At 46.6% G+C, this 14,364-nt stretch overlaps 2 protein-coding genes across 2 annotated transcripts; one reads left to right on the top strand and one right to left on the bottom strand.

The window, feature by feature from the left end:
• Positions 1–3,746, bottom strand: ZCCHC18 (zinc finger CCHC-type containing 18). The gene is made up of 2 exons (XM_022563854.3): positions 3,052–3,746; positions 1–2,849 (listed from the first exon to the last, which is right to left on the bottom strand). The coding sequence occupies exon 2, from the start codon at positions 1,944–1,946 to the stop codon at positions 738–740; it is 1,209 nt and encodes a 402-aa protein (XP_022419562.1). The 5' UTR covers positions 1,947–2,849; positions 3,052–3,746; the 3' UTR covers positions 1–737.
• SLC25A53 (solute carrier family 25 member 53) lies at positions 3,554–14,364 on the top strand. Its single transcript, XM_022563855.2, has 2 exons — positions 3,554–3,651; positions 10,721–14,364. The coding sequence occupies exon 2, from the start codon at positions 10,752–10,754 to the stop codon at positions 11,670–11,672; it is 921 nt and encodes a 306-aa protein (XP_022419563.1). The 5' UTR covers positions 3,554–3,651; positions 10,721–10,751; the 3' UTR covers positions 11,673–14,364.

Consider the following 14,364-nt stretch of genomic DNA (forward strand, 5'->3'; position numbering starts at 1 on the left):
TGCAAATTTGACTCTGTGATATAGGAGAAAGGTCAGTTGTGATAAGGGAGTCTTTGGGAGATAGCTCCTTTCAGCTTCTCTTTTCCTCATCTTAAAATGAGGTTGATAAACCACCACTTCACAGTATGAGCTTCCCCCATTTATAGTTTCTATATGTAGTTTTCTTATTATTTTCCTTCTATGTTCCTAAAAGTAATATCACACACGGAGACAGTAAACTTGATGATTATATATATTAATTGACATAAAAATCCACAACATACATTGCTTGGTGAAAAAATACATAGAATAGAAAAGCACTTACATTTGATCACTTTTATCTATTATCTATCTTGGTACACAGGAATAGGGAAATATCGAGAAGGACATTTATCCAAGGACTGACAATGGTTATACAAGGATGGAGAGTTTCAGGTAATTTTTACTTTAGTTTTGTATTTTCATTCATTTTTTGAAGGTTTAACAATGACTTATACTCCTTTCACAAAAAGAATAAAGTCATCAAGGAAATAGACACACACACAGAATAGATCCTTAGGCAGATGGAGGGGGGAGCAGGGACAGAGGTCAGGCTGTCCTCTCCATTTTGCTGGTATTCACAACCTCTTCTTCCCCAATGAAAGTCACTTTGTGGATTAATTCATGCACCTAGAATCCTCCCCCACCCCCTCCCCTGTTTTCCCCATCACCAGTCTCTGAATACAGTTAAGGGTTCACTTAGGGCAGGGTCTAGCTCCTTATTGTGGCTCAGAGAGGTCACTGTGTTCCCCAGGGACCTCTTTCGACTTCTTCTCCTCTGTATGTGTCAGATCCTGCAGGGTGATGATCACATTCTCAAACACCTGGGCCTTGTTGCTCTCATTGTCACAGGTTTCCTTTGAGTGGCCCTCCTCACCACAGTATGAACAGCGGACTGTATATTTTCTCTTCCTGCCTCTACGTATATCTCCAGGACCATCATTCTTATATGCAGAACCACCACTGGTAGAAGGAGACTGAGCCTGAGAACTGTTTAGGGAATTGATGACCAGTATTTGAGCCTGAAGTCTGGCCCTGACTCTGAGGGGAGGGGCACCTATGGATGTAAGTGGAGGGTTCTGAGACTCCACCAGGATCACATACTCATCTGAGTCATTGAGGGTATCATCTACCTCTATCACGTCACAATCAGCAGTGCTGATGGCTATTGGCTGGGGGCCCTGAAATGCCACAGGGCTTGCTGCCCTCTCCATGATTAGCTCAGATCTTTTGGGCCGCTTCCGTTTCATAAAAGTGTCATCCCAATCCTCTTCCTCCCTTATCATCTTGATTAACTCCAGGAAATTGGGAAGCCACTCCAGATCATTTGCATACATCCTGAGAAGATGCTTCAGCCTGAAGCGCAGGTCCCCATTCAACTCAGCCCCTAAAAGGAGCTGATGCAGGCGAGTCTGGTTTGTATCTTTCTCAGCTATGATCCCTGCCTGAATAGCATTCTGGAGCTGCATCTCTAAACGGATCACATAAAGGGAGGTTTTCTCCCCTTGTGCCTGCAAAGTGTTAAAAAATTTACCATGGGCAGTGACACTGCTTTCAGAATCCCCAAACACCAATTTCATGGTGCGCAAGAAATCTGCCACACTTAGGTTGGGGTTGGCCACCTGCAGCAAACGCATGACCTCCCGCGCGGGGCCCCTAAGGGTTTTCATCAAGCGCTTGAGTTTTTCCTCCTCAGACATATTCCAATCCGGCAGGGCCCCATTGACTTGGATCAGCCAGTTTTCAAAGGTTTCTTCCCCTTGGGCTGGCACCACCCTCCCCGAGAACAACTTCATGTTTCTTTCTGCCATATTGACCCTTAAAGGACCAAGACTCCTCCCTAGGGACTTCAATATGGAATGGGCCCAAGGTGGCAAGGGTGTGTTCTGCCGCCGGCTATTACCCACACGTGCAATGATGCTAGCCATGATGGACGATGATCATCTATCTGAATATAACAAAATGCTCAGGCTTTTTAGAATAGCCTAATCTGCAGGAGAAATCCCCAAAGCAAAGTTTCTGGGCTCTGCCTTCCTTCTATCTCAGTAGGAACTGTAAAGAAAAGGGGGTGGGAAAGGTCAGTAAGGCAGTAGACTGCAGGAAAGCAGTCTGCGGTCGCTTTCTTTACCTTCCTGAACGCCCTGAGGTACATGTTCCATTTGTCCACTGCCTGGAAAATATCCTGCAGGAAACTGGCAATTACAACCTTCAGGAGCTAATGGGTGTCCCCGTGCTAGCAGGGTGCTTTTCAGAGCTACAACCATCCCCTCCTGCCAGACCTCCAGGTGGGAGAGCCACTGTTGCTTAGAATTCTAGGTGAAATAGTCAGTGTGTGGAGCCGATATTGGGCTCTCAAAATAGAGTGCAATGGTCTAAGTCTCACAGATTTGTGGTAGCAAGTAAGATCTCCATTAAATTCATGGTCTCACGTCTCAACCACATCCCCTTCTCAAAGTTTGCCCTGTTATTTCTCAAGATTCTTATATGAGCTCAGAAACAAGTGCGCGCCTTTATTTCACGTTCAGTCTCTGCAACAGGTGCCTCCGTGAGAAAGCTCGATTCCGAGGTAGGTCTACCTCTGTCCATATGAGGTTGCAGATCCCAGTCCTCAGGACCATCACGGAGGGCAGGGCAGGGAAGGGAAGAAGCAGTCTCACCCCTCATCCCGCTCCCTCGACCCCTCCTCCGCTGTAGCCAGACGGAAAATTCCCTCTCCCACCTTGTGAATACAAGCCAAAGCGACTTCCCCACACCCCACTCCGGGAAATCGTTGGCCTACCAGCTCCGCAATCAGCCGCACAGAATTCAAGTTCGGATTCGGCTTTGATGGCCTGCCACGGAGAAAGGGAATGGGAGTTGGACACGCACACCCACATATCCCTCACCAGGAAGGGACCAGGAGATGCAAAGAGGGTTCAAGGCAGACAGCTTGCGATTCCCCCCACCCTTCCCGCCCCATTACTACCCCCTGAAAACGCCCTCCCGCCAATCCTGGCAAATCCTACCCATTCGGCAGCATCCAGTGGAACCCACCTCCTTCCTCAGCGCAGCGGGGCCGCGGCAGTGCTCCTTCCCCTGCCTCGCAGTCCCCGATTCCGCAAACGGGGAGCCGCCCAGTCCTGATGGGGCTTTACCCTCCTCTCTCCGGGCCTGGCAATCGCGCCCCTTTTCTTTACCTGTGTTGGGCTGGTGGACAGCCCATGCTCCGGCGTGGACAGCTGTGGATGCCGCCTGCCGGTCACCGTGGCCCTGCAGGGGAAAAGATGACGCCTCCTAAGCAGCTAAGCGACCCGGAGCCGCCAGACGGAGCCGCTTCGCCCAGCTAAGGGTAGCCGAGTCGAGGCAGCGCGGTTCCCAAGGCAGCAGCGGCCGCCCCCGCCCACCCGCTGAGCCCTCCCAGCAGCCGCCGCTTCTTTTAGCCTCTGCCCATTGAGACAAAAGAGCAAGATGAGTCGGGCGGCGCGGCCAATCAACGGGGCGAGGGGGCGGCCTCCCCGCGCAGCCTCCTGCCCGAGGCCATTGCTAGCAAAAGGGGGGAGACGGCCGGCTGGGGCTGCGGCACACAGGCGCGGGAGCCGGTGTGGTGTCAAGTCCAGCTCGGACTCTCGGACTGGGCCGATTTGCATTTTACCCGTGAGTTTGCTGCTTCCCCCTCGCTTCCTTTCTCCTTCTCCCCTTACACCTCTGTGGTCCTCCGCGCTTTGAGACCGGATGCCTTCAACACGAGGTGGGACAGAAATCAAGTGAACAATAAGAGTTCCTCACCTTTGTATAGGGGGATGGGATGAAAATCATTTACTGAGCGCTTTCTGCGTGCAAACGCGCTTGCACGGACATCTCATTTATTCGTCTCAGCAGCCTTGTGAAGGAGTAGCAGTATGCCCATTTAACAGAGAGGGGACTTAAGCATCCAGTCACTATGGTTAGGAAATGCAGAGCTACGAGCTCACACCCAAGTCGACTTGACTGATTTCAAAGGCTGCCCCTTGTAAACACTCCTCTCTACTCTCAGATTGAGGGTTAGTTGAGAAAAGCCAAAGCCAAAGTGGAGATGGGAAGGCCCACTTGGAACTACTATATAGAACTGGTGAGCAAGGACTATCATCTCCATTTTGCAGATGAGGAAACAGTCATAGAAAGGTTAGGCGTCTTGCCCGACATCATACAGCAAATAAGTATCAGCATCCGGTTTTACACCCAAGTCTGTTCTCCATATGCCAACGATTTGCCCCGCTGAGCTGCCTGGGGGGCATTTTTTAAGCGGGTGGTCTTAAACCAGCTCAACAGCAGTCTTGGTGTGCTGGTAGTGCTGAGAGAGGGCTTGGGGAGGCAGTGGGAAGAGGGCAGTGGGGAAGAGGTAGGGAACCTTTATGGTACCTATTGTACAGAAGAGGAAACTGAGGCACTTTTCTTTCTCATTTTTACACTACAACAAGCTGCCTGCTTTTTCTTTAAGTAAAAAGTTATTTTTACATCTTATGACCCCCAAAGGAGATAAGACTCAGAGAGGTGAAATGACTTGCCTGAAATTACAAGGTGAAGCCAAAACTTGTATCCCATCTCCCTGACACCAGAATCCATGCTGTTAACCAAAGTATGGGTACAAGGCTGGCTGCCTCAGAATCATTTTGAAAAGCTTGTTAGAAATGTAGATTCCTAAACTCTACCTCTGGGGGATTCGGATTTACTAGGACTAGGGCTGGGGAGGATGATTTATATTTTTAACCAGTGCTGTAGTTAATTCTGAGGTGTAGAGAGGTTTGTGAACAACTGCTGGAGACACCACGTTATGCTGGTGGTAATAAGTAAATGGGGCTGTGGCCAATGTATCTGTCTATACCATATCTGTCGTGAAATGTAACTCCAGAGCAGAGTTTCCTATCTAGGGTCCTTCCTGAAATTGTTTGCAAAGAGTAGAAGTTGGACTCTGTATATTCTTCTGAGTCTTAGCTTTGTAGATTTTCAAATGAGTCTGTGGCCCAGAAATGGTTAAGGACCACTCCCCTACAATCTTTCTTCCTAACATTTTCTCTCTCAACTTGTACTTGAGGAAGAAGTGTGAGAAATGAAACACAATTTGACCTAACCCCCGAACTACAGCTCTCTGCCGCTGATAATAGCTCTTTCATTTCTTGGCTTGAGGACACGTTGCTAGGTTGCCCTTCTGTGAGCTCTTGAGGGGACCTCTCCTTTGCTGGATTTGGCATCACTGGCCCCAGAGAAGGAGCAACTCCATGGAAACGGCATGCAGGGCTGTCCAGAGTGAATGGGCTGTGAAATCAATGGCAGAGAAATCTGTACCATTTTCCATGATTTCTGGTTCTTGAAGAGCAGGTCTTACTTCCCTTAGGTAGATTGTGGTTAGGAGGCCCCTTTCAGGGCTTGTTCTTGACTCCTGATGCATTGAAGCAAGTGAACAATCTGATACCCTTCGACTGCTGTTGGGTTGTCTTCAACCTGCATACTTCACCTTCTCCTTTCTGCTTTCTTATTGACTACCTCAATACCTAGAGTTCCTTGGAGTAAACAGTGAACATTTGGAGATGAAGCACCTTCCATCTGAGGACTGTGGGCTTGTTCGTGGATGGAAGAGTGTGGGGAGTTAGAGGGTGGAGGGTGTAGGAAGTAAAGAGAAGACTCGCTTCACACAATCAGGGGTGATGCTAGCAGCAGCTCTAGGGTTTCCTTCAGACTCTTGCTTCTGCTCCCCAATATCATGACATCTGACCCTGGGTCTCTTGCAGATTCTTGTTCTGTGTTTTAATTGGCTTCATCGCCAAAGTAGGTGATCTGCAGTTGGACCTGGTGGGTGTGGGATCAAATAGGACAAAGAATAGATCTTATAGCTCCGACAAAAAATAGTGGAAGGAAACAGATTGTGTACAGGTGCCTGGATTGGGCCATTAGAACAAAGTGAGGGTCTCTTCCTGCAAGACTGGGAGGAGGATTTGCTAAGCTAGCTCCTATTAGATATAGGGCATCCCTGATCTCTGGCCTCGTGTGTGGGAGTGTGTTCCAATTCATGGCTCTAATGAGACCACATTTTCCAATTTCAACAAAGAAACCTAAAAAGCCTGAAGGTTAGAGAGGTAAAGCTATTAGTTGAAGCAACAATAGCTGCCCTTGGCTGCCTGGCTCCTCTGTGCCAGGAACTTTCCATCTGTTATCTTATTTAAGTTTCTCAGCAACGCTGTTGAGACAGGCATTGTTATCCCATTTTGCAAAGCCCATAAAGGACTCTTCTCTGTTGTCTTACAAACAAGAAATGAAAAAAAAAATCTTCCTTCATTTTATTTTTTATCAATATTTTTTAATTGAAGTATAGTTGATTTACCATGTTGTGTTAATTTCTGCTGTACAGCAAAGTAATTCAGTTATACATATATATGCATTCTTTTTAATATATTCTTTTCCATGATGGTTTATCATAGGATATTGAATATAGTTCCCTGTGCTGTACAGTAGCACCTTGTTGTGTATCCATTCTATATATAAAAGCTCACATCTGCTCACCCCAACCTCCCACGCCATCCCTCTCCCAATCCCCACCCCCTTGACAACCACCAATCTGTTCTCTATGTCCGTGATTCTGTTTCAGTTTCACAGATAGGTTCATTTCAAACAAACAATTCAAAATGTACTCTGCAGATGACCCAGTGCATTAGACTGATTTCAGCCTTTACAACAATGTTGTTGTAATCTTACTTATATTACTGGGATCTCATTTTTTTTTTTTTTTTTGCGGTACGCAGGCCTCTCACCGTTGTGGCCTCTCCCGTTGCGGAGGCTCCGGATGCGCAGGCTCAGTGGCCATGGCTCACGGGCCCAGCCGCTCCGTGGCATGTGGGATCTTCCCGGACTGGGGCACGAACCCTTGTCCCCTGCATTGGCAGGCGGACTCTCAACCACTGTGCCACCAGGGAAGCCCTGGGATCTCATTTTTTTAAAATCAAGCTACTAATATAATTTATGGACCAACTTGTATACCGGGTAATGCACTAAGCATTTTATATACTTCATAACATGAAACCTTCATGACAATCATTTTACAGATAAGGATACTGAGGCTCAGAGAGTGGAAGAGATTTGGCAAGGGTCATAAAGCTAGGAAGCGGCACAGTGAAATTCAAACCCAGGGCTGTCTGACTCCAGAGGCTGTATCTTTATGCTATAATGCACTGCAGTGGGGAAAACAAGGCGCTCATTTTACATCACCTTGTCTCTGTCACCCACAGATCTCTCTTCTTCCCACAGCCTGTAACCAGAGCCAGGTACCACTCATGTTTTAGGCATCTGTGCCTTAGGCCTCTTCCTCAGCCTAGAACTCCTCCTGTCACTCCTCCACCTAACGAGTGCCTGCTCACTGGTTAAGGATCAAGTCAGCTGCCCCTCCTCAGAGAAATTTTTGGCTGCTCCCTATCCTAGGTGAAATAAATTGCTCTTATGTTTTGCTCTGACCTTGATTAGTGTATGCTTTATTTTACCTCCCAGTATAGTTTAGCTCATGGTTGACCTGTCTCCCCCACTAGATTCCCAAGCCCTCGAGGGCAGGTACCAAGTCCTGTTCACCTCTGGCTCCACAGTGACTTACTTATAGTGATTTCGTAGATGATCAATATGTGTTTGAGCTGGCCAAAGGAATGGCTGAAGGATGCCGGAATGAACAGAGAAATGTAGGGCTGGATCTTGGCGCAGTCATGCAAGCTGTGCATCTGGGCTAGACTGGCCAGGGGAGTCTAGAATCCCCTTGGCTCACTTTACTAGGCTGTAAACATAGGAGACACATTATGGGGTCCAGGGGGTAACTGTTGTAGGCTGACTCCAGACTCATTCTGTGGCCTCTATTTAGAAATTCTTGTTTAAGGGGCCAGGCTGTCCTGGATTGTTTATATAACACCTTTGCATTCACAGAAGAAAGGTCTTCCTTGCCTCTCATGTGAACACAAGATACCACTTCATCTTGTTCTGAGTATCCTGCAGGAGTGTCTGCAGCATCCTCACAGACGATGAGGTCGGGAAGCATCTTTTGTAAAAAAATGTTGTTTACTGAGGCCACCATGCCATGGATGGTCAACCACTTTATCTCATTTTATTTTGTTGATCTTTGCAACAACCTTTTGAGGGAGGTCTATTGGCCTTAGTTTGTACCTGAAGAAACTGAGACTGAGGAAGTGTCTTGCCTAAGGTCACACAAATAAGCAAGTGGTGGAGGGAGAATTCAGGCTCAGGTCTGTCTGCCCCCAAAGGCTGGCATTTTAATGGAAAAACACATGGGAGTAAAGTAGACTCCCCCTCCCCCATAAAACAGGAAGAATTAGATTTATAAAATGATGACAGATATTTAAGGTAAATTGTTTCTAAATTATTGTTCAGCTTTAATCCCTGAAAATGACTGGCAAAAATGGCAGAAGGAACCAGTGATGGAAAAAGCACAATTCCTCTATCAAATACTGGCCTGAATTCCCCCACATCAGCCGCCTGCCACATGCACAGTATGAGGATGCCTAGAGAGCATTCCTCCCTGTCTGCTGATTTTACAACTGAGATGCATTACACTCCAAGATGTCAATATATTTCTAAAGGTCACACAAGAAGTTGATAAGAGAACTGGCACTGAGAATTCTGGTCTGCCAAATTCTAGCCCAGTTTTCTTTCTGCTAAGTCAGCTCTCCCTATACAGTCAATCAACACATGTTTACAGGTTACTCAGGAAAATGTGGGGAGGAAGTGGAACATTACTGCACTCTGAGATAGAAGAGGGGACAAACGTTTCCCTCACCACCTGACCTTACGTAGGTGCAGGTAAAACTTGGGGAAGAAATCCTTGGTAGGAATGCTGGGTAATATCAGGCGCCCCTGTGGCTGTGAGGGCCTGACTGGAGCTACCTCCTGCCCAGGCGTGCGGGAGGGGTCCCCTTTGGCTCCAGAGAGATGGAGGTGGCTGCCAGGGGCCCAGAAGTGCCCCAGAGGGATGCAAGGAGTGGGCCTCTTGAGCCTTTGCTCCTGGCCAGTTCTCAGCTAAAGGGTCCAAGGCAGAGGAACTCTCCCAGCCTCCTTCTGGCCATGAGGGTTAAGGAGCTGAGGCTTAAGGCACACCTGGACTGCTGGGGGTGGGGGAGGGGTGGAGGCAGAGCACAGGAGACTGTGCTCCACCCCCTCCACCTAGAGAGACTGTGGCTGAGGTGGATTGTAAGGTCAGTTGTGGAGTCATGGACAGAGCAGGAGGAAGAACCAGGGAGGAGCTTAAGGGGGGCGATTCTGGAAGGAGAAGCGCTTCAAGGCAGGTTCTGAGTGCGGCAGCCCAGGGAAGCCTGCAGTGGGCTTCTTGCAGTGCCTGGCTCCTAGCCCTCCCTCAGTGCCTCAGCCTTGGGGACCCCCCCTTTGTTTCTATTGAACAGGCTAGCGTAATTAGAGCCTCAACACCCCTCTCCTCTTGGGACCACACAGCCCAGGGTTCTGTGTGAAACTTCTGGGTCTGCAGTTCCTACCAGGCTTCCTGTCGATCTAGATGTGAGTCCCCTGCCTGACCATCATGCCCTGTCCCCCTCTCCCCGCCTCCCCTACCCACACAGCTTCCTGTTCCTCTCCTCCACACACCATCCCCCGTACATCACACCCTGTCCTCTCACCCCTAGTTCCTTCCTGACAAACTCTCTCAGGTTTTCAGATCTGCACTGAACATTCATTTCTTCTTGATCCCAAATTTCCTTCATGGACCCTGGCTCCCCAGTTACCTTTCATACAACTCCATCTGCTCCCAGACCATTCTAGGGTAGGAGCAGTATTTTGGAATCCTTGAATGGCCTCTTCGATCTAGTATAGTGGTTCTGAACCAGGGGCAATTTTACCTCCTCCCTACCCACCGGGGACATATGGCAATGTTTTTAGATATTTTTGTCTGTCAGAGCTGGGCAGGTCACAACTTTTGCTACTGGCATCCAGTGAGTAGAGACCAGGATGCTGATAAACATTGCACGATGCACAGGGCAGGCACCTACGACAAAGAATTATCTCGCCCCAAATGTCAGTAGCATGTACGCTGAGAACCCCTGCACTGTTATATAGCTACAGGTCTACAAGGTTAAGCTTGGAAACTGTCAGGTACAGAGCCTTTTCATGCTAAACTTCCAGGAACAGCTAATCTTTCTGTTCCTCAACTGGGAGAGGGGGCGGGGTGTTGCCATGAAACAGCTACCACATTGTCAGGAATCTGCAGAGAGAGAGGCAAGGAGATTCCCCGCTCCCTAAATTTACTACCAACTTTTAGAGAAAGTACTGGACTACAACTTTTGAATGCCTTTCTGTCTCTACAAGATAGTGCCACTTTTTGGAAAGAGAATAGCAACTTATTATTTTAACAGTTTATCAAATGCAAGATTTCATGTGGTGAATGCAGTAAGGTTTCAGAGCCCTCCTTTCCCAATTTTATTTTCTTCAACCTTCTTTGAATATGAGAGTATTTGCTGGATCAGAAAAACACTGTAGAGGTGTCTCTGTTCAGCAAAACTCACTGCCTTTGTTTTAATTTAAAGTGGATGAATTCTTTCTTAAGAGTGCCCTTGTTTCTCAGAAACTGGCCCCCCAAGTTGCTTGTTCCCTTAGAGCTGAGTTTCTTGGAACTCTGTTTCTAACTAAGCAATGAAAATGCTCACTAACAGATTTCATTGGTCAGTCTAACCTCTTTTTTTTCCACTCTTGCCAGTCTCTTCCCTCTGCACCCAGTTATCTTCAGCATGGGGGAACAGAACCACTCTCCTGGGAAGGAGCTTCAGCACTGGACACGAACAGAGTCTCCGGGAAAGAGAAGCTGGCACTCCCAGGCCTACGCCCTTGGGGCCGTTTCCAACTTTATGTCTACTTTTCTGACCTTTCCTATCTATAAGGTTGTGTTCCGGCAACAGATCCATGCTGTGGCGGTGTCAGAGGCTGTGCGGCAGCTTTGGCATGAAGGCCCTCAATATTTCTACCGGGGAATCTACCCGCCTCTTCTCTCCAAGACGTTGCAAGGGACTCTGCTGTTTGGGACTTATGATAGCCTGCTGTATTGTCTCTCCCCTGTTGGGCCACACTCCCTGGGACACCGCTGGGCTGCAGGGCTCATGTCTGGTGTAGTGGAGGCTGTGGCACTCAGCCCCTTTGAAAGGGTGCAAAATGTGCTCCAGGATGGTCGCAAGCAAGCTCGCTTTCCCAGCACCTTCAGCATTCTCAAGGAATTCCACTCTTATGGGCTTTGGGGGCGGCTGTCGCTGGGTTACTATCGCGGTTTCTGGCCTGTCCTTCTCAGGAACAGCCTGGGGAGTGCTCTGTATTTCTCCTTCAAGGATCCCATTCAGGATAGCTTGGCAGAGCAAGGCCTGCCCCATTGGGTTCCTGCCTTGGTGTCTGGGAGTGTCAATGGAACAATCACCTGCCTAGTTCTGTATCCTCTGATTGTGCTAGTTGCCAATATGCAGTCCCATATTGGCTGGCAGAGCATGCCAAGCCTGTGGGCCTCTGCCCAGGACGTGTGGGACACTCGGGGCCGAAAGGTGTTCCTGATCTACCGTGGAGGTTCCCTGGTCATCCTAAGGTCCAGCGTGACATGGGGCATCACTACTGCTATCCATGACTTCCTCCAGAGGAGGTATCGTTCCAGGAAAGAGCTGAAAGACTGACTAGCTGCAGGCAGTGTGGCCATGGCAACTTGTTATTCTAAGCTTTCCTGGGTTGGTTTAAATAGCTTACTTCTTTAGCTTGGTCACCTAATACAACTATTCTTTAGCATCTTTCAACTGTCATTGCACTCGAGAAGTTCCCAACTACCAGCCTATTGGGCAAAGACAAAGCCAACAGTGTTCCTTGGTTAGCAAAAGAAATTCACCCCGGTCTATCCACAGCTTCAACAGGCTCAGACCCAGGAAGCCTTTAAGTAACTGGTAAACCACATGAAATGTCATTCCTTTAAGGAATTCACTGACTCTAAAAGATATGAATAAGAGGAAACTCTAAAAGGTGACCTTAATTAGGCACTGTGAGTTCTGGGACCCCTCCAGTTGTCCTCTGGACCAAACTGAGTGGAGGATCAGGAATTCCAATTTCAGAGAACAAAGCTTGACTCTTAGGATGGGGATTCCATAGACTTTCTCAGATGGCTACATTTTCATGACATTGTTCAGTACTCCTGCCACCACCACCACTCTCACTTCTCAAGGCTATGGGTACTAGTTTCAGGGTAGCAGTTATGGCTGGAAATCCTGAGTTACACTTGCCTCAACTGATCATGTGCCACAAGAACTGATGGGAGTGGGAAGAAGTGTGGTCCCTGGATGGATGGGAAGAATAGACTTTGAGGGAATAGGTTTAGTTGCATGCAGAATAGAAAATTCTACTATAGGTTGATTGGTGTTAAATGCTGGGACAGTTTTGATAGCAAGGCAATAACATTGCCTAGAAACCACTTGAGGTTCCCTAAGAAATCTGGAACTGGAATGACTATATCTCTTCATAAATAATTGCATATTTTATTGCTGTGGATAAATATAGTTACTGTGACATAAGTTAAAGATCTGAAATTATAGCCTGTCATTCAGAGCCATTCAAAATATGGTCCTCATAAAACTTGTAGCATTTTATCACACCATTCCCACTTACATAGATCCTATATCCTAGCCAAACTGGACTATTGTTCCCTCCCCAAACATGCCACTAGCTTTCCCATGGCCATGCTTTGGCCCACACTATTTTCTCCACCTGCAATACCCATTCCCCACATGCCAGTCTGCCAAAATCCTTCCGGTTTCTCAAAGCCCAGCTCAGATGCCACCTTCTCTAAGGAGCCTTTTCTGATTATCCCTAACTGAATGTGATTGCCCCTAACTGAATGTGACATTAGTCTCGTGTGATGCCCCTCTCCAATATTCATATGTGGCACTGATTCCATTATGTCACTGATTTCATGTGGCCTGTGTTCTTGATGTTCTTCAATACCTCCTACTAGACTGTAAAACTCCTTGAAAGCAGGGATTCTTGTACACATTTTTAAATCTCCCATTGTGCTTAGGTGCTCAATAATGTTGGCTGAATTATTGAATTGATTATCAAGCTGTGATATGGTCTTTATCCTCAGGGTGCTGTCCCTTGTACATGAAGATAATGTTATTGATTCACTGTCATTAAGACCTGCCTTTGGGGTGTGGTTTTTGCTTTATTAGTGGATTTAGTTTTGTGCTAATGATAATGATGCTGCTGCTGCTGATAATAGTAACAACAGTAATTAAAGATGACTTTCAACTGGGACATTTGATGAGTTTGTGTTATTGGTGACATGTTTGTTGTTGACAGCACTGTAGGATCTGAAATTTCACAGAGACATTGCCTAATGGTCCGATTCATTTTAACTCTGGAATTTTGAGGATTTCCAAGATGACATATGTTGCAGTTTTTCCCTTATAGATGATATCATGTAATGATCTCCACTTGCACCTCCTTACCAAACCAAAATTGCCATTTATAATGATCTGACTGTAGATCCTAGCTGTGGGGATTCCTCACTGAATATCAAAGAAATTAAAGACACAGCTATAAGCAATATGAGATCAGAAAGCATTTGCCAGCAAGGTCAACAGAAAATGGCTGGTCCAGAATCGCTGCAGATGAGTTCCCATGTCTGATCCCTGTGCAGACTTAGATGGGGTGGGACAGTACTCTGCTTGCAGATTCAAGTATGGGGAACACAGAGTTTGTACAAGGGAAGGAAAAGTAGAAGAGCAGCTATTTCTATTTAAAGGCTAGCTTTCAGAATAAAAAAAGTATTTACAAAAATCATTACTTAGCTAATGGCTTTGGTTTTTAAGCTGAAAAGAAGGGGATAAACTCTCGTACTCGCCCACTTTTCTTATTCAAGAGATGCATTTATTTCCAAGTACACTGTCCATTTCCACTTATGTCACTGTGTCAGTCCATGTGTCAGTTCTTCATTTAAAATTCTTATTTAGAAATAATTTTGAACTTCTAGAAAAGTTGCCAGCATAAGTAGAGTTTAAAGAATACCCATAAACCATTTGCTTTATTATTTGAGAACTCATTCTCTGTCTACACACACATGGTATTTTTTCCTGAACTATCTGAGTTGCAATTTTTAATATTTCTAGATTCAGTATTTGTAGATTCAAATTCTTTTAAAAAGACTAAGAGCTTTATCTCTATGACACTGGCACAGTTATTACAGAATATTAGAAAATGAAAACTCATGGCATATTTTAAAGCTACATTAGTGATAATTGTTTAAATTTACTATATTTGCCTTTTTAAATACTTTACATTATGTGTGTTAATACTTGAAGCTATGCAATTATAAACATGAATTTA

The sequence above is a fragment of the Delphinapterus leucas genome, chromosome X (genome assembly GCF_059928025.1).
Source record: "Delphinapterus leucas isolate spDelLeu-1000000601 "Yukka" chromosome X, BTC_Dleu_Yukka2, whole genome shotgun sequence".
Taxonomy (NCBI): domain Eukaryota; kingdom Metazoa; phylum Chordata; class Mammalia; order Artiodactyla; family Monodontidae; genus Delphinapterus; species Delphinapterus leucas.

What these genes read in the sequence shown, in the direction of transcription:
- ZCCHC18 (XM_022563854.3), bottom strand. Translation starts at nt 1,946, where the DNA reads ATGGCTAGCATCATTGCACGTGTGGGTAATAGCCGGCGGCAGAACACA.
- SLC25A53 (XM_022563855.2), top strand. Translation starts at nt 10,752, where the DNA reads ATGGGGGAACAGAACCACTCTCCTGGGAAGGAGCTTCAGCACTGGACA.